Genomic DNA, 22,484 nt, shown 5'->3' on the forward strand with positions numbered 1-22,484 from the left:
AATAATCAGCAGTGTTGCCCATTCAAAATCGAACCCTTAATAGGACTGATGGTGGTAGGAATATAAGAAACCAGTATGGGATGTAATGCTGTTGATATGAGAGCTTAGATTGATGGTTTGCTTAGCAAAACAGCCCTAGAACCTTATCGACCATTTCAAAAGCGATATTATAGTTAACATCGTCCCGCTAGGTAACGAAAAAGAGTTCACCACTTGCATCTCATGAAAAAGTTAGTGCATTCAGTCATGACAATCCTCAACGATTCAAAACACTCATCTGTTTGCCATAAAAAGCCCATGCCCCCAGTTCATCCTTCACTAAGCAAACATACAAACCACAAGCCAAACACTTCCGAACAAACACTCACGAACCAAACACAGATTTCGACATGCATTTTGAACCTCGGCAACCGGCTCACAAGGTACCGATCAATCTGACAATGGGCTTGGAATGGCTGAACCGCCTTCCTTTGGCGTGTAACACAACCGCCAACCAAACCGCGAACTGGAGTTTTGGGGAATGGGTTGAAGGTCGAAGCCCAATCGACTTTGGCACATGCGTGTTCGAATGCGTATCTTACGAGGCATTCTGGATCATTGGAATCATCATCATCATCAACGCCATCTTTTGCAACTCTCAGTTGAATGGCTTCAAAAAGTCCAACGAAGAACCTCCCACCAACACTGGGGATTCATATCTTCCCACATTCGACTCGAATCCCGCACCCAAGCAAAATGGCCCCTGTTGGATGCAACGCCACCTAAAGTCCCGGCCCTGGCTTGTTTTGGTCATCAATCTTTGCTTCCTGATAGTTATTTTGGTGATGCTTGAGGGCTTCCCAGTCTTGCTCACGGCCTGGCGATTTAGCATCTTCTTTATCCAACTCACCTTTCCGGCCTGGGAGCCTCGTGCCCTGGCGTTTTTGGCTTATTCGCCATTGTCGCTCATAATCCTACTGGGCTGGGTTGGGGTTTTCTGTGCGGGCCACTTTCTTCTCAAGGTTCAATTTGGTCTTATGAGCGAATTGATCTCGCTTTACTGCGAGAACCCGAAGAAGGGAGTCAAGATTGAAGATATGGAACTAGGGGACTTGGCCGATGAGGAGGAGGATGATGTACGCCCGCCGGCTTATGAAGGATGGCAGCGGGCTGAGCTACGGGTGCTTTAAGGAGAAGAAGCTGCTCTTGAGGGACATGGGGTCAGATTGTGAAGATTGGTATCTGTTGGAGAAGGTTTTAGGGATAAGAAAGAATAAATGCGGTTCTCGTTCAACCTTAGAGACTAAATGCTAGCTCTAACTCTTGTTTAACCCATAGACCACAAGTCAATAGACCTGGCTACTGCCCTCTTGCCCGACCCAACCCCGTTGGCGATATCCGTAATATTGGTCCTTGGAATAGCCAAGTCTGAGTCCGAGCTGTTGATAGCACCGATACTCCACACAAGACACCCGTATTCAGACCTGTCTAAAAATATACCACCTCCACTAACACTGCTGTCTGAGTCACATTCCGTCAAGAGCCCTAGGGAGGTGCGGCAGTAGTCGTTTAGAGTGAATTCGGCCTGTGGTTTGCAGCCGTCCTGGCTAGAGGACGTGAAAACTTGCACCATGACCGAACTCGTGTCACTGAATATGAATTCTCGGTTCGCGGTCCCGTTGATCGGCACTGTACTCCCGTTGCAAAAGGTGGATGTCATCACGTCGTTTAACTTCCTGGGGTACATCTTGAATGGCTTGAACTGCTCGAGCTCGCAGACCGTCCGGCATCTCTGGAGCCCCTCATCTCCTTGTCCGGCGTCTAAAGTCGCCATGACGGGGCAAGATGCAGATGAGGTTGGGGCGTCAGTTGTCCTGGTGCCAAAGATCGAGTCAAGTTCGGATTGGGCATGATCGGCCGCTGCGTCGATAGCTTCTTGGCTCTCTACCATGTCTGGCCACTGTTCCATGGGATGGAACAGGGTGGCTGTTGGGGAATGCGAGGCAGTGCTTATCTCTGTTTCCGTCACGCTTTCAGTAGCGCCTTGGACGTTGCAGCCATAAACGGTTCCGCACATGGCAGTAACCTGGCTTGTCACAGTGCTGGTCGTCGTAGCATCGACAGAAACGCTGTAGGAGGTGCTCGTCATGCATAACTCGGCTGACTCGGTCTCACAATCTGTGGGTTCCTCAGAGAAGGTTGGATTGTTGTCTTCCCCAATACTAGAGACGGCGTATTAGCATCCGAGGCCCTCATGTGTGTTTGTCTTATGTGTGACTTACGTGAATTCTGGCCAGTCCGGGAGATTCCCTTTGATGTTGATCTCAATACCAAGTCCCGGGGGGATGGAGATGGATGGTGGGGGACCCCTGGGATGTTATTAGCAATAGTGTCTAACCAGCAAGAAGAAGGCTCTTACGGCGGATAAATGCCAGGCGGACGGATCATCTTCCACCCAAAGATGGGTCCGATACAGATGTTGAAGAACCACAGGTTGCAGGGGATGACGAAACCGTCATCTGTCGGCTTAGGTTCATCGACTGAGGTTGTCACCGGGATGACAACATTGTCATCGGTTGTGGTAGTTGGAGGGGGGGTCGTCTGCGTCGATGGAGATGAATTGCCATCACCATCACGGGATGTGACCTGGCTATCCCCTGTTGTGGGTTGGCCCTCTGACTCTGTTTGCTCTGGCTCAGTTTGAGTTGTCGCGTCGCCTGGGTTAGTGGTGGTTTCGTCAGAATCCGTTTGTGAGGTGGGCGTCGTGGGAGCCGTGGTATCGGATCCGGTCTTGGTCTCAGCACTTGTCTCCGATCCCACAGTTTCTTCCGAGGATGCATCGTTGCTTTCTGTAGATTGGGATGTAACAGGGTTGCTTGTAGTCTCAGCGTCTGTGGTCTCGGTAGCAGGATTGTCAGACTCCGTAGCCTCAGATGTAGTAGTGCCAGGTCCGGTGGTCCCAGCATCGCTTTCTGTAGACTGGACTGTGCTGGGGCTATTTGTCGTTTCCCGTTCGGTGGCCTCAGTATCAGAAGCGCCTGACTCCGTAGTCTCAGCTGCAGTAGTCTCTGCATCGCTTCCTGTGGACTCGGTGGTGGTCAAGTCACTTGTATCGGGTGCAGTGGTCGCAGTTCCGGTTGACTCCTGAGCAGTAGACGTAGGTTCGGTTGTGTGGGAGCCATCAGTGGCAAGAGAAGAGTTCTCACTTGTTGTCTCGGTCCCTGGAGTTTGCGTGGCGTCAGCTGCAGAAGACTCTTCCCCAGCGGTCTCAGTTGCGGTAGTTTCCTGCGGAGTGGATGTGGCTTTAGTTGCATCGGAACTACCGGTAGGGAATGAAGAGCTGTCGCTTGCAGTTTGAGTTTCAGTAGCTTCAGTTGCGGAAGTCTCATCCCCAACAGTTCCGGTCTCGGTAGTTTCCTGGACAGTGGTGCCCGTTTCTGGGGCATCTGAGCTGCCAGCGAAGGTGGAAGAGCTCTCATCTGATACGGCAGATTCAGTAGGGAAAATCGTTGATATTTGGCCATCTGAGTTGGTAGTTTCAATGCCAGACAAGGTGGCTGAATCAGTTTCGGCCGTCGACACTTGGTCATCTGAGCTAGTCGAGCCAGTCTCTGTCCCTGGAGGGACGATGGTAGACACTTGCCCGTCCGACTCTGTAATCACCGTGGGGACGGTTACGTCTGAGTCGGTCGCAGACTGAGAGCCAATGGTTGACGTCTCGCCGTCAGATCCCGTAACAACGGTCGGGACAGTCGAATCGATATCCTCAGTTGTCGGAAGGATGGTTGAGACTTGGCCATCTGAGATGGTGACAACTGTTGGAACAGCTGAGGTGACGTCATTCCCACCGGAAATCGTCGAGACTTCGCCGTCCGAGTTGGTAACAACGGTTGGGACAGCTGTATCGATGTCCCCAGTAGTGAGAAGGATAGTCGAGACTTGACCATCCGAGCCCGTAATGATAGATGAGCCAATAGTATTCGACTCGGTGCTATCAGGAATGGAAACAGTCGATGGTTGGCCGTCAGAGTTGGTAATGACGGTGGGAAAGTCCGAGACGGTACTGTCAGGTGGCAAGATAGTTGAAACGACATCAGAACCAGTGACGGTTGTAGGAACAGCTAACTCGGTGCTCTCCTGGTGGGAAACTGTCGGCACTTCTCCGTCTGAGTTGGTAACCACTGTAGGGGGAATCGATCCTGTATCATGGCTGGTCTCATCCGAGGCGGTGGTGCCGCCGGGGGTATTCGACCCGTTGTCGCCATCGGACACGGTCGATGCACTAGCAGTTCTAGAGATTCCATCAGAGGAACCACCTCCCGAGATATTCCCGGTGGGCTCTCCTGGTCTCTCGGAAGTAGAGGGGTGGTTCCCGGAGGAATGACCAGAAGCACTCGGGGCCGTAGTGAGAGTGCCGGATATCTCGGCATCAGTGGTAGGATATTCAGGGGTAGGCTTGACTATAGTGATGATAGTAGGAATGCAGTTGGGCCGCCGCGAAGAAGTGCGAGTAACCCGCGGATAGCACATTTCATTGTGTCCGCAGCCCCATCCCTCACGGCAGCAACCTGCGCCACAACACTCCCTGCCTGAAGCGAAAGAGTTAGCAATAGTCCACATATGCAGACCGATGGCAATGTACCAGGGCCACAGATGTGTTGAGGATGTCTCCCCCTCCTTGGGCAACAAGTTTGATCTTGCTCAAGAGCTTGGCATTGATGGCCGCAGAGACAGAATCCAGCCTGGCAGTCCGGCTCATGGCCATATTTCGACGCCGAAACCAAGTGGCTGCTGAGGAAGAGCAGGATTGGGCCGACGGTGGAAGCCCTCATGTTGGCAAGCAGATGGCCAAGGAGGATGTATCATGAAGGAGCGATAATGACGTGAACGAATGGAGAACCAGCAAACGATTGTTAGAGAAAAGAAGAGATGCTCCTAACATGAGCTGCTGTCCTATCTGTCAAGACGGCCTGCTAGTATATGTATATAACTGTTGAGGCAGAACTATAGGCGGCTGGCCAAAGCCCTTCACCCGTGGCTATGCTATGATCTGCCGGGCCAGGGAGACGCAACATGATCCTGGTCATGTTCATCTGATGGACCAACGCGCAATTAATTAATGTTGAAACAGGAGCTGCATATCAGACGGAGGGAATACCCGTGCGGAGGCGCCGATGCCAGCACAGCCCACTTCAGCAGATCATTGGTTATCGATGCTACACGGGCGGATATTGAGTCCCGATAGTGTTGTGTGACTTTCTTGGCTGACGTCTCGTGTCAGTTATATTTAATAAATGCAACGGTGCTGCAGTGGTGCTTCGATCCGATCCGTATAGCCACATCCGCTAATCTCCATCCTCTGCCGAGTCTCCTCTTTTGTTTCCCATCTCCAGATCTATGTGAAACATGCATTCCTTTCAACTGAACTCAAAAGCTCCGCCAGTATGCACCCGCTCTATTCTGGTGACCAGATGGTCAGACAATGGCTGAGGCGGTGCTGATCCTGATCCTTTTGGAGGTTCTATGTTATGTTCATGCTCCTAATTCCTAATTACGCGGATCAAATGACAGTCGGACATCGGCTCTATGCTTTATTATCACCGATGCGCCATCTGGTCCAATGCTTGATGTTATATGAGGGACTTTCAGGCTCACTGTCTCTGTCCGCCATCATTCATTCGTTCCCCTTATTCATTCCTTCTCTTGATGCCATTGACGGTTGCTGCATCCGCCAGCATGTCGTTCAAGTTCTCGCCCTCGTTGGCCCCTTGGCTGGCGAGGCTAACTATTCTTCTCGCTTTCGTCTCCCCAACCATTCAGGGAACCATTTCTGCACGCGCCGGCACCATCGACGACGTCTTCCACATTAAGACAGGCACTGAGAAGGGTGGCTGTGATAACTACGACGTAATTCAGTGGTGGAATGACGGGCGCGTTCTCGCTGGCGCTGCAGACCAAGTTCTGAGGAATGCCAGAACCTCCAAAGCTAATGGTGTCACGAATTCCGACAGTCAAAAGCACCTATGGACCTTTTTCAAGCTTGATGCGGCTGACGACTCTTTCGACTCCATTCTTGACGCCATGATTGGTATGTCTCGAAGTGTTACCTTCCTGTGCGAGCAAAGGTTAACCCCCAAACGTCAGTCAACATAACAAAGGTGCGCAACGCCTTTGACGATGAGTCGGAGGGCGAAGAGGGAGACGACAAGCCGTGGATCTTTTGTGACAGCACCTTTCAAACAGGTAAGCTTCCCTCCCCCTTACTCTTGTCTTTTGCACGCTGACCTCTCGTGACGCAGAGATGAAATGGACTGCCACAGCTTTGATCGAAGGCACAGGCGCCACGGATCCGGACAACAGGCAGATGAGGAAGGTCTATGAAGATATATACCAGGTCAACTACTTGGACCAGAAGAAGAAGAGAGACAAGGCGTCCAAGACTCAAAGAGCGAAGATGCCCCTGCCCTTTGGTATGTGTTCCCTCTTCGGCATGCCGTATTTCACAGCACAATGTTTAACATAAGGCTCCCAGTCCCGTTCTGGTGCGACGACTTGAAGGCCTTCCGCTATGATGAGCCGGGCGACTACTGTTCTAAGGGTCGTGGCAAGCAGAAGACCAACATGGGCGCCACTGACGACAACATGCAGCCAAACACCATCATGTTTTGTCCCCAAAACTGGGGGAATGCCGTTCGCTACCCAAACATGTTTCAGTTCCCTGATGTGACGGCGGAAGGCGTGTCGATGGAGGAATATACCGTCGAGGCCTTGACGTTTCTTCACGAAATGTTCCACTTTGCGTTGGTGAACGAGTACACGCCAGACACGGCATGTGAGCTTTGTCTCGAGTATTCAGGATGTCGAAGAGAGCGCTGACAATGTGTCTTTAGATTTACTGGGTGAGATCGTTGGGTCTGATGTCCTCGCGGGTGGCGCGGCTATCACACAGGAGGAGGCAATCGCAAATCCCGAGTCATGGACCTTGTTTGCACTGGCATGCTATCTTGGGACCCGGTTCCCAGATTATACCTGGGCCAGCACCAAGTCCAAGCTTAGGCAATCCTAGTTGTGGAGGATATAGGTATATTCAACATCTTGGAGGGTACTGAGCCCGAGGAGATGAATATCATGGAGGAACCTCAGGGCAACGTAAGGTTGCGTAGTTCATGATGCTTCAAAGAGTACCCATCCCGCTAGTTACATCGTCAAGCCTCTTCTTTTCACGTCGGTGACTTCGCGTCATCTCGTCGTCGTATATCATGCTGAGGGGTATGAAATCCACATGAACCGATTCCCAACCGAGGCTGCCGAGGTCTTTCAGGTGTTGCTCGAAATCATTTACAGCGAGCGGATAGACGATATCCCTGCCCGCATAAACGACTCTCTTCTCAGTTCGTTTAAAGTGATGCTCCATTTCCTTGCTCTTCCAGTGATGACACCACACGCTTGCCAGTACCTTTTCTTCATTCCAGGTCTGCAGCTCATCGATCCATCCAAAGACCGGGGCCTTTGAATAACAGCGCGGGTTGGGTATCCCGGTATGGACGAGCATCTTTGATTTCTTCACCCCTTGCTGAGTCTCGAGGGAGAGCGAGGCAGGCCAGTAGGCAGTAAAAATCTCGGTGTTGGGGGTAAATCCGTGTCCAAACATTTTATTGGTGAAGATAATATCCTGGGTATGTGTGATATCGACTCCCAGGTTATCCGTCAACTGTTGATAGTGAGGGGATGATTTAAATTTCTCGTAGGCCGTGGGCGAGTTCCAGCCAACAGCGAGGACGTAGTCTTGGGGAGAGTCTGAGTCTGTAATGCGCCCGTAGGCTGGGGTGTTGATATGGCCACTCCAGCTACAAAGCGGCTCAAAAATGATGTCGTCAAGAAGATCGGAAGCTTTGAACCTAGTCCATGTGGAAAATCCAGGCCATTCAGAAAACGCTTTTTGGGCACACATGGTGATGGACGCGCTGTCGGAGATGAGGTTGATTGGCTTTGGTAGTGGCCCGGGGGGAGGGCTTTTATAGCGGCTTGAGGAGCGTGCTGGCTGCCGGGGATGCACAGGCCTGCCACATTTGTTTGTTTCAGGGTTTTGATGACGTGGTCTTGGCACCGAGTCTCAGGCAGATCAGGCAGAGAGGGTTGCATTTCTTTCTCATTCAAAAACAAAGAAGAAGAAGGGACTATTGGGAAGATGATTGTGGCGACCGACCAAAAACTATGTATTGTCTTGACGTGCCCGTTTATGTAGGGTTCCTAGGCACTTAGACTTGGTCGATTTCCCGATTGGCATAAGATGACAACCTGTCACATTTATATGAGCAATCGCCATGGCTGTCAAAGGGAAGCAACTCACTCGATCAAATTTTCGTCTGGGTCACGAACATACAGGCTCTGTATTGGCCCTTGGGCTCCTGTCCGAGCCACAATCCGTCTCCCTTCCAGAACCTCAATCCCTTCATTCCCGAAATTCTTGAGTAGGTCGTCGAGGTTCACACTATCGTCGACTACAAAGCAGAGGTCCGCAGTACCAGGCAGCGCAGTCTTTGCTTTTGGTTCAAACTCCTTTCCTTTCTGATGGAGATTGATCTTTTGGATGCCGAACTTTAACGCTGTCCTCGCAACGGTAGGGTCGGATGGTGGTCTGAATGTCTCGACTTTCATGCCGAGATGTTTGGCATACCAGTTGGCTGTGGCGCCTACGTCGGTGCAAGTGAGGACAAGGTGGTCAAGGGCCTTGACGACGGCTCGTGATTTCGACATTGCAGCAGAGTATGGATGTCTTTGGTGTTGTTTGGAGATAGAGTGGAGAACCGACGTCAGCAAGATGGGGAGGGTGGGCTGTACTTAAATACGCTTTCTGGTTGGATGTGCGTCACTTCAAGCATTGGAGATGGCCAATAGCCGAGGCACAAAGCCGTCTCACTGAACAACACAAAAATAGGCGAAAAATCAGCGTATTTTCTATAGAATATCTTACTGAATCTACCTACCCTGAAAATCTTGCTACAAAATCAAGCCGTAAAATACCCAGGGAAGATGGCATCCTGGTGCTGATCGAACCATTCGCCGTCATGCGCCAAAATAACCTCTACCTGTGGCACACCTTCAAGCCCCTCGTCGCGAATTTGTCTAATGTTTCGTACTGTTTCGGCTGCAAGTGCTTTATCCATATGTATGCAAACATTCATGCCATTTTCAACCCATTCAGACATCTCTGTCACACCATCCAAAATTCTTCGATGATGGCACGCATCTCCAGCAAAATACACGTATTGATCCTGTGCAACGCGTACGAGAAGATTCGTGTGCCCGATGAGATGGCCAGGGCTATCGACTATGAGGATGAGGCTATCGCCGAAGAGGTCTATTACGTTCTCGAATGGTTCAAATGGTTTCCAGTCATGAGAAACACCGGGCACCAGTTGAGCAAGTCGTGGATTTGCTGGCCGTGCAGATCCACCATCGCTCTCTGAGCCTGGGCGTCGAGGTTCTTGTAATTCAATCACGCGACCGATTGGAAGAAGATCTTTCTCAAACTTGGCTGCAGAATGATAGTTCATCCCATGTTGTAGAAGATGGTGGGTCCCAGATCCGACGATGAAATACGCGTTTTCGAAGTCGCTGGGCGTGCCCACATGATCGTAGTGAACATGGCTGAGAATAACAGCGTTGATGCTGGATGGAGTCAAACCACCTCGTCGCAAAGATTCACTGGCATCTGGAAATGTGTGGATCGGTAATCGTGTGGACAGATGAGGTTGAATGTCTGCAGGGTATTCATCCAGGTTCCTCCGCATGCCGAGGTCGAAGACCAGCTTAAAGTCTGAACTGGGATGATGGATCAGAAATGACATGGATGGAACAGTATTTCGGATAGATTTATCTCGCTGGTCGGCGCAGAAGAAGTGCTCGGGGAGTGTGAGAAACCCGCTCGGGAGTAGAGATACTCGCGGAAACGCGAACGGTTGCTTTGGTGAGTCGGACATGATTTGGCTCGTCGTTCTTGGGTGAAGGCCTAATGGAGAGCGAAAGGAGACGTTTCCGAGGTATGTGGTACAATGGAGGGACAGGGTATGATGTGATGGCTATGGAATGACAGGTAAGAGAGTACGAAGAGGCCATGGGGAGAAGATGCGTTGGAGGCGGGTCAGGGTTGTGGAGGTTGTGGAGAGGAGTTGGAGAGACCCGCTGACACCAACTCTCCACGACATCTCCAACGATGAAATAGCCGAGGCACAGGGACAGCCGCTCGTTGTCAGCCTCGACCAAGATTGCACATTGACCAAGCACTGGATATAGGAGAGTGGAGAGAAAGCAGCGACCTAGGCCACTAAGGCCATAGAAATATATAGACAGCGGAATCTTGGGGACAGTAGGTAGTTGGAAAGGACGGCCCTGGATGAAATTTCACTTCTACATCCTCACTAAACCATAATGAAATCATTCCAAGAACAGTCACTTGTCGTACCCAACTCGACCTTTATAGCGGGGGGTTGGTTGACGGTTGCCCAGGATCAATGCTTTGTTGTGTATGGTACGTGATGTTAACAACGCTAATGTGAACCCTGCTGATACGAGCTAGATCCTGCTACGTCAAAGCCTGTGGCATACGTCCCTGATCTAGACTCACGGCAATGTGAGCATGCAGTGGAGACTGCAAAAGAGGCTAGAAAGAAGCTGGCCTTATTGACTGCCAAGGACAGAAGCCGGATGCTTAGGAAGTGGTTTGACCTGGTTCAGGCAGCAGCCGGCGATCTTGCCGACATCATCACAGGAGAAAATGGCAAGCCTCTGGCAGAAGCGAAGGGAGAAGTGAAATACGCTAGCGACTTTATCGACTGGTTCTCTGGTGAAGCAGAGAGATTCGATGGAGCGGTAAGCGGACCCGAAACTGGTTCAGGCGACTAAGGAAGCTCAGATATTGCAGGTCTACCAATCATCGAATCACAACAGTCGTATTGTCACCATCAAGCAACCGGTAGGCGTCGTTGGCATCGTGACGCCATGGAACTTCCCAGCCGCCATGGTGACAAGGAAGGTCGCTGCAGCTCTCGCAGCGGGGTGTCCATGCGTGATAAAACCAGCCCCCGAAACACCTTTGAGTGCAATTGCCCTGGCTCATCTTGCCCACCAGGCGGGGTTTCCAGCAGGGTCTTTGAGTATTGTAACGACGAAGAGGCACACGGTGCAGGTTGGCAAGGTCTTGACCCAGCATCCAGACATTAGGAAGTTCTCCTTTACTGGCTCTACGGCAGTGGGCAAGGTGCTTGCCGCACAATGCACCGGCACCATGAAGAGGGTCAGTCTGGAGCTTGGTGGGAACGCTGCCGTCATTGTCTTTGACGATGCCGACTGCGAGAAAGCCACAGAGGGCATCATGGCGAGCAAGTTTCGCCTCTCAGGGCAGACGTGCGTGTGCGCCAACCGTGTCTATGTTCACTCTAGGATATACGACAAGCTGGCGGCTACGCTCGTTACCATGGTCAAACAGCTCAGGCTCGGGGCTGGACGTGACCCAGAGACCACCCTTGGACCCCTCATCACCGAAGCTGCCGTGGAGAAGGTCGACATGCATGTCCGCGACGCAGTGGCGCGAGGGGCCAGAGTATTGACGGGAGGGTCTCGAGCGACCAAACTTGGAGCAACGTTTTTCGAACCAACAGTTTTGGTTGACGTGGCCGCGGACTCGATATATGCGACTGAGGAGACGTTCGGACCCCTTTTGCCTCTTTTCAAGTTTGAAGATGAGCAAGAAGTCATCAAACTTGCGAATGCTCCTTCAGTTGGTCTCGCGGGTTACTTTTTCACTCAGGACATTGCTCGTGCGTGGCGAGTCGCCGAGGCTCTGGAGGTGGGCATGGTGAGTTTCTCCTCTGCGCATCATGAGTCCCTAGCTAACCATGACTGTGCGCATTCCATAGGTCGGAGTCAACACTGGCCTTATTAGCAATGTCGCCTCACCGTTCGGTGGCGTGAAGGAGAGTGGGCAGGGTCGAGAGGTGAGTTTCCCGGCTGGAAAAGCCATTGCCGGACTTTTTCCCCCATGCCTGGCACAAATTTCTAACAGGACTTGTTACTAGGGCTCCAAATTGGGAATTGAAGAATTTCTTGAGGTAAGACTCCTTATCCACCACTACTTGGACACAGGCGGACTCAGTTAACACCGACCCAGGTCAAGAGTATTACATTTGGATTATAGAATGAGGAATACCGCATTGATAGTATATTGAAGTTATTTTCTCGATTAGAACTCCTGCATCAAGGAGCTAAGAGGTAGCGATAGTTTGTGGCATGCCAGATGGTTCACAGATTGTAACTTAGATGAGGCGGCATTAGCCTATCTCCTTGAGTGCGTTAAGGCTACAACCAGGTCACGAGCAGGGGTCTGATCCAATTAAAATGCCGCAAATTAGAGGTACTTCAATTGCCTCCTATTTTATATGGTGATAGAAGTCCCAACAATCCTGCTGGTTACAAAGGGCAACATCACACTGCCGGCAGCCGTACCTTGTTTTTTTTGGCCCCTTTTTCCTCGTATTAGTGTTGATGCCGGTTAACGGCTTCCTCTTGCTTCGTGACCTAATTTGACCGCAGCGGAGGCCTTGACAAGCAAGGCAAGGGCTATTTTTCCCTCTTTTGACACGTTCATGCAGCTCCATAGGCGTATTTTCGTCGCCAGCTCGAAATCGCTTCCTGGAATGACCAGTCCAATAAGCCGCAATAAGGTCATCTATAAGGCGGCCTCGCCAGTCACTTTGAGACCGTATTTTCTTCCACTTTGGCTGCCCATGAAGCTGAAGAAGATAGCTGTTGATGAGGGCTGTGTCAAGAAGGAAGGTCCAAGCTATAGCCTGCCAAGGGCCGCGACGAATTGAGTGACTATAGCCTCGTGATGCCCTCAGTTGGTCGCCACGGTCCACATGATTCATCTCGTCGTTATAGGTAGCGGCGATAGAAGGGATCGCAAAGGTCTTGATGGCTTCGTCACCAAAAAAAAAAACGCTGTATTGGCCGTGCGCGGGCTTGATCTGTATTTGGCCTCTTCCTCTTCCGTATGATAAGCTCGTCGCCTCTGAACACAGTGGATAAGAAGAGCACGAGGGCGTTATCCTTCCACGCGATTTGGTTGACCTAGGGAAGAGTAAGTCAAATTAGTAGGGTTTCTATAGGTAAATTTGACTTGGCTTGCTACCTTATTATCAACTGTTGGAGCGCTTTTGACCTCATTGAACTGAAGGAGCCTCCGGCCGGCAGAATCATCCTCTTTGAGCTTCGCGAAGGGGGCGTAGATACCACAGTTGCGGCGGGCCGTGCCTGTGGCCCCGTGGCCATATTGACGGAGGCTTCTAAAGAGGTTAGCGGACGAGAAGAGGTTATCAATGAAGACGTGATATATGGCTTTGGCAGCTTATTAATAAGGGCAATAACCACGCTTTGTGTCGGGTTGAGGTGTGTGTAAAGTCGCCTTCTTCTCTGAGATCGAAGCCGCGTTACGAGGCTAACTGGACCGTATCTCTTCTTCGGCTCGTGCCAAAGCCACCGCAAGAAGAGGCCTTTTTGCGCCGTGGCCCAGATCTTGAAGCCCACGGGGATAGGCTTATTTGGGACTCGTGTTGTCTGGTATGACCTTCCTGTATAGCGGATCATACACTCGTCCACAGCGATATTCGTGCCCGGCTTGAGGAATTCAGTTGACGCGTATTGTAGGTGCCGAGACCACTCGTCAACGGCGGCGAAGACCTTCGCAAGGCCAGCTTTGGCAGCCTCTTTGGCGAGGCTGAAGGGGTTGAAGAGCCGAAGGTGCCGATGAAGCAGTTGAAAGCGGTCAAAAGTCATGACTTTGAGGATTGAATGGTCGGAACCTTGGTGCCCTAGCCGGGAAGTCTTCCAATGGTCCCGGATTGTGATTTCCTTATGAATTCCTATATGAATTAGAAGCGCAAGCCATAGATATACCTCTGGCACGGTGGTTGGCTTCCAACTACGAATTCGAGCCCGTGGCTTCCAGCTGCGACTGCGAAGCAAATGATCAACCCATTCATTCGTATATTTAACCCATTTTGCGACTAGGAAATAAGGCACAAAGTGATGGAAGAGGTCAAGAGGCTGCTGGGGCAGCTCTTTGACCTCGAGGTCGCGATCAGGCACCATCACCGGGAGGAAATTGGTGCCGCAGCTAGGGACCGGGTTGAATACAGGTCGGCAGGTGAAATCGGCTGGCTGCTCGCGGCGGCTATTCTCTTCTGTAATTATAATACTTGGATCAGAGGCACTCAGTGCCTGGCTAGGGATTGATTGGGAGCTCATGAGTATCTTCAAAAAGATTTGTATGGTATTTTAGGTGGAAATAATTAATGGAGCACTACGCCGTACCCCTCTCGTACCTACGTCATGACTAAGGTCATGTGGGTCAAGTAACCGGCTGTAGCCTTAACGCACTCAAGGAGATATGGTTACTTAGTCGGCGACTAAAGTGGCTTCAGATAATCGCAACAAGGCGCCAGGTAGGGCGCACATCTCCATTCAGTTCTGTTTTACGTGAAAAGGAGTCCATAGTTTACCTGCGCGTCAATATGAGCTATCGACTGGATGGAATCCACACGGCTGATTCGAACTATTTGTTGTCAGTCATTGCCAGGGGAAGATTTGAAAAACGTATGCCTGAGGCACTCATATTCGGTCAAAAGTATCACCCCGCGTATGAATAAATATGACACTCAAACCTCGCTGCATCTCTGCTTGACCTTGCGCCGACCTCCACTAGGATGACCACTGTTGCCCCTATTCACAGGTGCTCGCACTGCTCGCGAGAATTCGGCCGAGCCGAACATCTTGTACGCCACGAACGGACCCGTACGGCGCGATTCCCTCATCTGTCATCCTGCCATGCTAATGCTACAGTTAGACACGAAAGAAAAGCCATATGGCTGCGACTTGTGCACCCAAGCTTTCTCGAGGAGGGATCTGTTGCGAAGACATGAGTGGAAGGCGCACCAACGTGGACGGCCGCCAAAGGGCAACGAGAGGGTGACGAGAAGAGCCGGAGATGGCACGCAACGACAGGACATGTCTTCGCCAGAAGATGAGTCCCCGTCAAGTCATTCCCAGATTCAGCCAACTATAAATCTACCGGTGAGCATTGAAATTGCCGTCATATTAAGCAGGAAAGAAAGTCCTAACCATGGTCAGGACCAGCAGTGGCTGAGCCATCACCCGCAGGACTCCTCGTCATCGTTGTTTGGGACAAATGTGTCAATCCAGGACTCCTTCATGCCCGACGAGGTGCAATGGCTCCAGACTCTTGACGAACTCGGTCCAAACGCGCTGGACCAGTTTAACTTTGCTGCCTCCCCTTCGCGTGATCGGGGGCCCAGTGTGCAATTTGGCCCTAGCGTTGGAACTGTTCAGCTCAGCAGACAATCTCTGTTCTCTCTCCCGCCGTCTCCTGAGCTGCAACCCCTTGATGATGCCTCACCAGGTAACTCACTTACCGGCGCCGAGCTCGCCATCACGGAAGCCTGCTGGCTCCATCTCCAACAAGAAGCGCAAAGATTGAAGCCGGGTTACGTACTGGTAGGCAGAGATGTTCTCTGCAGCTACATCGATCGTTACTTTGACAGCTTCAACCGTCACCAGCCGTTATTCCATCAGCCAACCTGGACTCCCAGCGAAGCCCCCGCATTTCTCATCTTTGGTGTATGTGCCAATGGTGCTCTGTACAGCCTGGAGGGGTCGACAGCCCGAGACTTGTTCGAGTTCGCCACGGCACTGATGCCTGCCTCGGGTGGAGGGTTGCCGAAACTGCAGGGCATGATGCTCTTGACAGCATTTGCTGCTTGGGGTGGTGAACCCGATGACCTCGACAAAGCACTCCAATACTACGGCCTGATGACGATTTTGTTGCGGCGGGAGTGGGCCAGGATGCAAGGAATCGGGCTTTCGGTCGATCCATGTTGGAAAGAATGGCTTCAACTAGAAACATTGAAGAGGTAAAACAAGACCCTCTGCGGCTATTCTAGACTTCACTAAGTTATGAAATAGGGTAACGGGGTGCATTTTTACCTTGATGACTCTATTGAACGTAGCTTACGATGTGCCTTCGCCCTTTCCATACGAAAAGGAACACGAGCTACCGTCGAAAGAAGATAAATGGGACTCCAAGACTGAAGAAGAGTGGATACAAGCATGCCAGCGATCTACAGATTGCACGGAATCTCAGACTATGGGGTCTATTACCGACCAACTCGCCGATGAGTCGTCCTCTGCTCCGCCAAACATCGGCACCTTTGCCTGCCACCTCGTCATATCCTTCCTACTTCAGAAGATCATCCTCTCTCACCGAGCCCAGATACCTAACGGGACCGAAGAATTGTCGACTCGCGACGAGTTTGCCAACCTCCTGAGCCGGTGGCAGCAAATCTTCAAGCACATTTCAAGCTTGGGGTCGCCACCTGATGACCCGCGGGAGCCTATGCTCTTCAACAGTACCGCAATATCTCGAATTGCATACATCCGACTTGCTTCGGACTTCTCTCACGTGAGAAGGAGCTTCGGGGTATGCTCCGAAGAACAGGTTGTCGAGTTGATTAGGTCCACGCGACCCCCCAGCCGCGGATCGGCCACCACGCGGGCAGCCTTGCAGGCCTGTCTTGCCCTCCGGACGCCCACTCAACTAGGATTCCAGGTTGTGGCGCGCACGAGCTTTTGGTTCTGGAGCGTTCAACATTCTTTGAGCTACTTTGAGTGTGCCTTGTTTCTGTCCAAGTGGGCGCAATCAGTCTCGTGTATTCAAGACTTGTCTTTGGATGAGCAAAAGGTTCTTCGCTTGCTGAAGCAGCTGACGCGGGCGAGTGGCGAGCATTCAAGGGGCGAGACTTATAGACCGCTTTCAGCTCTTGTCCTGTTGAGATGGGCCGAGCTGCTTGATACTGGGTCGACGACGGTGTGGGGTATCATGCCGAGGATGGCAAGAATATTGACCCTGTATGCAGATACACTGGCGTGAGAGTTGACTGGTTCTGGGCCAGTATACGCATCCAAACAGTTCTAATACGTGTAGTGACTGTATTATAGTACTTCTTCTTTAGAGACTACACGATAGGGGATGAGGAGTCGATGCGGTCGTAATAGGCGAATAGCATCTCTCCTACAGCGTGTTATGAGTTTGGGTTGATGCCATCATAAGTTGGCAACTGTATAGTTTGTTATTGTTTATGAGGGCCTCTCTCGGAGACTTCATTGATGGCAAGAATAAAAATGGCGGCTGATGCAATACTAGCCGCTAGCAGCAATGGAGATTTACACCTTCACAGTGGCTCTTTGTGCAAGACATGCTTCGGGGAGTAGAACAAGTCTATATTTGAATAGGCTCACTTAAGAGTTCAGCCGCGCCTAAGGTACGCCTGCATCTAACGCTATCCGTCACTTATCCCATGCAGCCTGACAGCACCACCCCATATTTTGCTAGCATGAAGATTGAGGCGTTCATGGCTTGATAGTCGTACCCTCACTCTCCATCGTAATCAGAACCTTCTCGGCCGCCTTGAAAGCTTCCATCCCGGCCGGAACACCCATGTAAATGCAGACCTGCACGAGCACCTCCCGAATCTCAGTTGACGACACGCCGTTGTTCACAGCACCCCGGGTGTGGACGGCAAGCTCGTGGACCTTGCCGGTGGCTGCCAGCATGGAGAGGTTGATGAGCGACCGCTGCTTCCGGTCCAGGCCGGGACGATCCCACACTGCTCCCCAGCAAAAGGCTGTGGTGAACTCTTGCATGGCCTTGGCGAACTCGGTGCTGCCATTCTTCAAGGCGTTGTCGACGTAGGCGTCGCTGAGGACGGAGCGACGGATGGGCATGCCGACTTCATAGAGGCCCTTCTGGAGCTCGGCTCGGTTGCTTTGTCCCGCCATTGTGAAATTCTGGAGTTGAAAGGGGAAAGATAGATGTTGTTTTGTTGAAGTCGGAAGGTTCAAGGTTGAGTCCAATGACGACTTGTAGAGAAGGGATTCAAAGGTGGTTAGGTGATGATGACGACAATGGAATATTTCGACAGCGGGGTCTTTAAATACCAACTTTTTGGCAAACGGATATGTTTTCCGTGTTTCATCGACGCTTGGAGATTTGCCCGGCATTGAAGCCACCACGACAACCTCTCCAAGATCCCTACCGCGTGGAGAAGCGGGCTGTGTCGGGGGGTTGCAACTCCAACTCTCTCCAACCTCCACAACCATGCATAACAGTTACCCTCCACAGCCTCAACTTCTTGTCTGACAAAAGCACTCTCCAAAATGCTACCTAATGCAGACCCACTGTGGTTATTGTATGTTCATTGCTGCTACGTGAATGCCATATGGCTCAGCCCAATGCACTCCATCAAGCGTACCCCGGCTCCAAGACTACCCGAAGTTGGTATGTCTAGAGCATTGGAGTGGCCAAGGATGGAGTGTCAATTCAACATCAGGATCCTGATGATTAAATACTCTGACCAAACCCTGGTCCGCTTCCAGTTAGACCGCTAGAAGACAATCTTCACATCTTAATTTTACTCCCTCGTACCCTCATCTCTTCAACATGGGCAGCATTTCGCAGACAACTTACGGCTTTATTGGTAAGAAGACCTATAAAACTAAACCAAGATACATTTATTTTACTCATAACGAACTGCAGGCCTCGGCCAGATGGGCCACGGGATGGCCAAGAATATCCGCCTCCGTATTCCCGACTCGTCCCTGCTCGTGGTGTACGACGTGAACCAGGAAGCGGTACAAAGGTTCATCGACGAACACAATGGCACAGGTGTCCGAGCAGCCTCGTCGCCCAGGGAAGTCGCCGAATTAGCAGTACGCCCATCACGACGCAGCTTTATATGAGAACTACCCAATACCTAACACACTTTTCAGGATGCGATCATGACATCGGTCCCGCAAGCTGCCCACGTGCGTGATGTGTTTTTGCACGAGGATAGGGGACTTTTGGCTGCAGAACGGAGGCCAGGCCACAGCATACTCTTTCTGGAGCTCAGCACTATTGACGCCGGTGTTTCGGCTGAGGTAGCTCAGAAGGTCATTGATGGAGGCTGGGGAGATTTTGTGGATGCACCCTGCTCGGTAAGCTATATGGACATATGACTTTGGACTCTGATCCTTACAGTTCACAGGGCGGTGCTATGGGGGCTGAAAACGGAGCACTCTCCTTCATGGTTGGATGCGACGATGCAACCTGGCCACGGGTCTTGGAGATCTGCCGCCTCATGGGCAAGGACGACTCCATCTTTCACTGTGGCAAGCTCGGCTCCGGTCTCAAGACAAAGCTCCTCAACAACTACCTCTCTTCGCTGACGGCCCTGGCCACCGCCGAGACCTACAACATCGGCATCCGCAGCGGCCTAGACGTCAAGCGACTCGACAGTGTCATCAACGCCAGTTCAGGCATGAACTTCAACTCCAAGATCAACAATCCTGTCCCAGGCCTGACCCCTGGAAACGCGGCAAGCAAAGGCTACGCAGGTGGGTTCTCGCTGGAGCTTTGCCTCGGAGTACTGGAGCTGGGTGTCAAGGCTGCCGACGACTTGGGCGCAAAGACGGTCTTGGGCCATCCCATGCTAGATGCATTTAGGGATGCTGCCAAGGATGTTAGGTTCCAAGGCAGGGATTCCAAGGTCATTTACAAGTGGCTAGGCGGCGAGGATCCTGTATTGTGATGGCTGTATTGCTTAGGTAGTTAACACTGATGTCTCGATGGTGTTACGTTGCCCGTTTCTCAATATCTACGTTCCCTCGTGTCTTGTTCAAATGCCCAGGACTCTTAGATAGAACTCCTACAGGACTAAACTTCCAAGAAGATGAGAACAACCCATTACATTACTTCATCTAGGAATGGAGCCTGTGGTAGCCGGCACCAAGAAGCATGGTAAGTTAAGAGACATTCAGTCACGCGTCAATGCCCGCATAGGACCATCAGGTCGGTGAGCAGGTCAGTTGTCCCGTTGATGCCGTGTCCTGTGCAACCTCGGCCGTCTCCAAGAAGGGACCACACTTAGCATCCTGACAGACAGCAACGCGACCAGACGGTGAGATGTCTCGGCGACCAAGCTTCACTTGACCCTTGCCAATCTTGCCCAAGGCAGCCTAGCTCTCCAACACGCTGACGCCACCTCCAACAGAAACACAAGCTTTACCGAGGGAGAGTTACCCATCGAGCCAGTCACATCTTGGAGAAGCCCTTCTCTCCAACTGTTAGCTTTTGCTCCTCTCTAATCTCCATATGCGCCGAGTCGAGACCCAGGGAGAGGCTCTGGGGAAAGGGGGATGGAATCTGGGGAAGTTGTGGGGTAAGGACCTTACCCCGGATTTTCCTGTTGCTTGGAAGAATGGAATGGATTCAATGGCTGTATCAATGTCATGATGGTCAAGTCGCTCTGCGAATTATATAACTGCGCGTCCGCCATTAACAGCTCATCTCTGCCAGTTCTTATTCCCTAAACATCATCGTTCGAAGATCCTGCTCCAACCTTTACCCATCTTAAGAAACAATGTCTCCTGACCAGAAAGAGGACCAAATCGAGCACATCGACATGGCGAACGTGGATAATAAGACCGATCCTGAATACCCGCCCATCGATGACGCTTGGAGGGCCAGAGAAAAACGGCTTGTTAGGAAGCTGGACATGACACTCATGCCTATGGTCTGGGTTTTGTATCTATTCAACTACCTGGACCGAAACAATATCGCGTTGGTGTCATCATGGCCGCACAAGATGGCCAAAAGCTAACTCGCCGTGTCAAGACAAGCAAAGTTAGATTCATTCGAGGATGACCTCGGTCTCAAAGGAAATCAGTTCAACATTGCTGTTTCCATTCTCAATGTTGGGTATGCAACTCGCTTCCAGTGAGCTAACCCGGCTCTTGACTGACTTCTTGGACAGATACATGCTTGGTCAGCTGCCCAGTAACATGATCCTCACTCGCGTCAGACCCTCACTCTTCATGCCATTTTGGATCTGCGCCTGGTCCTGCATCTCTGCAGCTACTGCCGCTACCCATAACTTCGAGGGCCTCGTTGCGGTGCGGTTCTTCCTTGGAGTTTGCGAAGCACCTTTCTTCCCTGGCGCCTTCTATCTACTCTCCTGCTGGTATACGAAAAAGGAACTTGCTCTCCGTACAGCAGTCTTATACTCTGGTCTTGTCTTGGCAACTGCCTTCTCCGGCTTGCTAGCTGCAGGTATCTTTGCTGGTCTGTCCGGCGCCCGAGGTTTGAGTGGCTGGCGATGGCTGTTCCTCCTCGAAGGCGTCGCTACTTTCGTCATTGGTGTCCTGGCTATCTTTATCCTGCCAGACTTTCCCTCTTCCAAGTCCGGTTCGGCCACTTGGTTGCTCAGTGACGACGAGCGACAGTTGGCTGTGGAGAGAATTGCTCGAGACCAGGTTTCCAACCAGGAGTCGAACAGGTCCATATGGCATGGGCTGAGGACCGCAGCGATGGATTTTCGCGTTTGGGTCTTTGTGAGTATCTTATCTCGTCTTCTCCACACGTGACTCCAATTAACACGTTTCCGCCTCAGGCTTTCATTCTCTGCAGCAACCATACTGCCTACGGCTTCAACAACTTCTATCCTACTATTGTCAAAGGCTTCGGCCTTGGCAGTCGCACAATCACTCTCCTTTGTACATGCCCTCCCTACTTTGTCGGGGCAATCGTCTCCTTCGCTGTCGCTTACTCGAGCGATGTCCGAGGTGAACGCGGCTGGCATATCAGTGTCCCGATGGGAGTCGCCATCGTTGGTTTCATCATCTCAGTCTCGGTCCTCAACCTTCCCGTTCGCTATTTTGCATCATTCCTGTACATCTCGGGATGTTTTGCTGCCAATGCGATTGTTTACAGTTGGGCCGCATCATCTACGAGCCAGACGCCGGAAAAAAGAGCTTGTGCTACCGCGATCATCAACCTGACGGGCCAATTCGGAAACATCTGGAGCCCTTACTTCTTTTTACCCCACGAGTCGCCCAGGTATACCACCGCCATGATACTTATGATTGCATTTTCCGGGGCCAGTATTGTTGGCTGCTGTCTTATGAAATGGGTTTTGCGTCGGGATAACAAGAAGCTGGTTGAGAGTTGGACGGGAACTGGGGCCCCTAACTTGTACACCCTCTGATTTACAAGTATGTGGTACTTCCTAGAAGAAGCAAAACCATATACGCATCTCTAGCTTCATTCAGCCAGCGTGAGGGCGACGGTTTGCTTCGAAATTGATCCTCTCTTTGTCAAAGGCGAATCCAGCTTGTCCATCATTCTAGCTTCCACATCAATCCATCATTAATCTAAAAAATTTCCTTCTGATGAGACGTTGAGGCTTTATAATACGCAGAAGCGTTTGAATCTTTGCCCAGCTCTGTCTTAATGTCATAATAATAGGCCATTTATGCGCTAAAAGAAGGCTTTTCAATGGCATAGGTCTAAATGCTGCTATTGGGCCCATAGATGGCGCTGCAATTTCTGCCGTGAT

General features: G+C 51.4%; 11 protein-coding genes across 11 annotated transcripts; 6 read left to right on the forward strand and 5 right to left on the reverse strand.

Moving 5' to 3' along the window:
* Positions 1 to 440: 440 nt before the first annotated feature.
* On the forward strand, positions 441 to 1,169 carry NCS57_01417600 (uncharacterized protein; the record flags this gene model as incomplete). Its single annotated transcript, XM_053063788.1, has 1 exon — positions 441 to 1,169. The coding sequence occupies one exon, from the start codon at positions 441 to 443 to the stop codon at positions 1,167 to 1,169; it is 729 nt and encodes a 242-aa protein (XP_052907121.1).
* Positions 1,170 to 1,306: 137 nt separating this feature from the next.
* NCS57_01417700 (uncharacterized protein) lies at positions 1,307 to 4,509 on the reverse strand (the record flags this gene model as incomplete). Its single annotated transcript, XM_053063789.1, has 3 exons — positions 1,307 to 2,201; positions 2,262 to 2,348; positions 2,399 to 4,509. 3 exons carry the CDS (start codon positions 4,507 to 4,509, stop codon positions 1,307 to 1,309), a joined length of 3,093 nt encoding a protein of 1,030 aa, XP_052907122.1.
* A 1,206-nt stretch (positions 4,510 to 5,715) lies between these two features.
* NCS57_01417800 (uncharacterized protein) lies at positions 5,716 to 7,045 on the forward strand (the record flags this gene model as incomplete). Its single annotated transcript, XM_053063790.1, has 5 exons — positions 5,716 to 6,067; positions 6,124 to 6,222; positions 6,279 to 6,449; positions 6,512 to 6,811; positions 6,870 to 7,045. 5 exons carry the CDS (start codon positions 5,716 to 5,718, stop codon positions 7,043 to 7,045), a joined length of 1,098 nt encoding a protein of 365 aa, XP_052907123.1.
* A 108-nt stretch (positions 7,046 to 7,153) lies between these two features.
* Positions 7,154 to 7,930, reverse strand: NCS57_01417900 (uncharacterized protein; the record flags this gene model as incomplete). The annotated part of the gene is made up of 1 exon (XM_053063791.1): positions 7,154 to 7,930. The coding sequence occupies one exon, from the start codon at positions 7,928 to 7,930 to the stop codon at positions 7,154 to 7,156; it is 777 nt and encodes a 258-aa protein (XP_052907124.1).
* Positions 7,931 to 8,237: 307 nt separating this feature from the next.
* On the reverse strand, positions 8,238 to 8,766 carry NCS57_01418000 (VOC domain-containing protein; the record flags this gene model as incomplete). The annotated part of the gene is made up of 2 exons (XM_053063792.1): positions 8,330 to 8,766; positions 8,238 to 8,277 (listed from the first exon to the last, which is right to left on the reverse strand). Exons 1-2 carry the CDS (start codon positions 8,734 to 8,736, stop codon positions 8,238 to 8,240), a joined length of 447 nt encoding a protein of 148 aa, XP_052907125.1. The 5' UTR covers positions 8,737 to 8,766.
* Positions 8,767 to 8,987: 221 nt separating this feature from the next.
* NCS57_01418100 (Lactamase-B domain-containing protein) lies at positions 8,988 to 9,962 on the reverse strand (the record flags this gene model as incomplete). The annotated part of the gene is made up of 1 exon (XM_053063793.1): positions 8,988 to 9,962. One exon carries the CDS (start codon positions 9,960 to 9,962, stop codon positions 8,988 to 8,990), a length of 975 nt encoding a protein of 324 aa, XP_052907126.1.
* A 448-nt stretch (positions 9,963 to 10,410) lies between these two features.
* On the forward strand, positions 10,411 to 12,175 carry NCS57_01418200 (Succinate-semialdehyde dehydrogenase; the record flags this gene model as incomplete). Its single annotated transcript, XM_053063794.1, has 6 exons — positions 10,411 to 10,510; positions 10,559 to 10,851; positions 10,904 to 11,836; positions 11,898 to 11,975; positions 12,057 to 12,089; positions 12,149 to 12,175. The coding sequence occupies 6 exons, from the start codon at positions 10,411 to 10,413 to the stop codon at positions 12,173 to 12,175; spliced, it is 1,464 nt and encodes a 487-aa protein (XP_052907127.1).
* Positions 12,176 to 14,723: 2,548 nt separating this feature from the next.
* NCS57_01418300 (uncharacterized protein) lies at positions 14,724 to 16,981 on the forward strand (the record flags this gene model as incomplete). The annotated part of the gene is made up of 4 exons (XM_053063795.1): positions 14,724 to 14,829; positions 14,882 to 15,108; positions 15,166 to 15,965; positions 16,018 to 16,981. Exons 1-4 carry the CDS (start codon positions 14,742 to 14,744, stop codon positions 16,979 to 16,981), a joined length of 2,079 nt encoding a protein of 692 aa, XP_052907128.1. The 5' UTR covers positions 14,724 to 14,741.
* Positions 16,982 to 17,460: 479 nt separating this feature from the next.
* On the reverse strand, positions 17,461 to 17,889 carry NCS57_01418400 (CMD domain-containing protein; the record flags this gene model as incomplete). The annotated part of the gene is made up of 1 exon (XM_053063796.1): positions 17,461 to 17,889. The coding sequence occupies one exon, from the start codon at positions 17,887 to 17,889 to the stop codon at positions 17,461 to 17,463; it is 429 nt and encodes a 142-aa protein (XP_052907129.1).
* Positions 17,890 to 18,550: 661 nt separating this feature from the next.
* On the forward strand, positions 18,551 to 19,679 carry NCS57_01418500 (uncharacterized protein; the record flags this gene model as incomplete). Its single annotated transcript, XM_053063797.1, has 4 exons — positions 18,551 to 18,587; positions 18,647 to 18,819; positions 18,880 to 19,086; positions 19,137 to 19,679. 4 exons carry the CDS (start codon positions 18,551 to 18,553, stop codon positions 19,677 to 19,679), a joined length of 960 nt encoding a protein of 319 aa, XP_052907130.1.
* Positions 19,680 to 20,510: 831 nt separating this feature from the next.
* NCS57_01418600 (MFS domain-containing protein) lies at positions 20,511 to 22,133 on the forward strand (the record flags this gene model as incomplete). Its single annotated transcript, XM_053063798.1, has 4 exons — positions 20,511 to 20,710; positions 20,765 to 20,848; positions 20,904 to 21,480; positions 21,540 to 22,133. 4 exons carry the CDS (start codon positions 20,511 to 20,513, stop codon positions 22,131 to 22,133), a joined length of 1,455 nt encoding a protein of 484 aa, XP_052907131.1.
* Between the last annotated feature and the right edge of the window lie 351 nt (positions 22,134 to 22,484).

This window comes from Fusarium keratoplasticum, chromosome 12, assembly GCF_025433545.1.
Source record: "Fusarium keratoplasticum isolate Fu6.1 chromosome 12, whole genome shotgun sequence".
NCBI classification, from domain to species: Eukaryota; Fungi; Ascomycota; class Sordariomycetes; order Hypocreales; family Nectriaceae; genus Fusarium; species Fusarium keratoplasticum.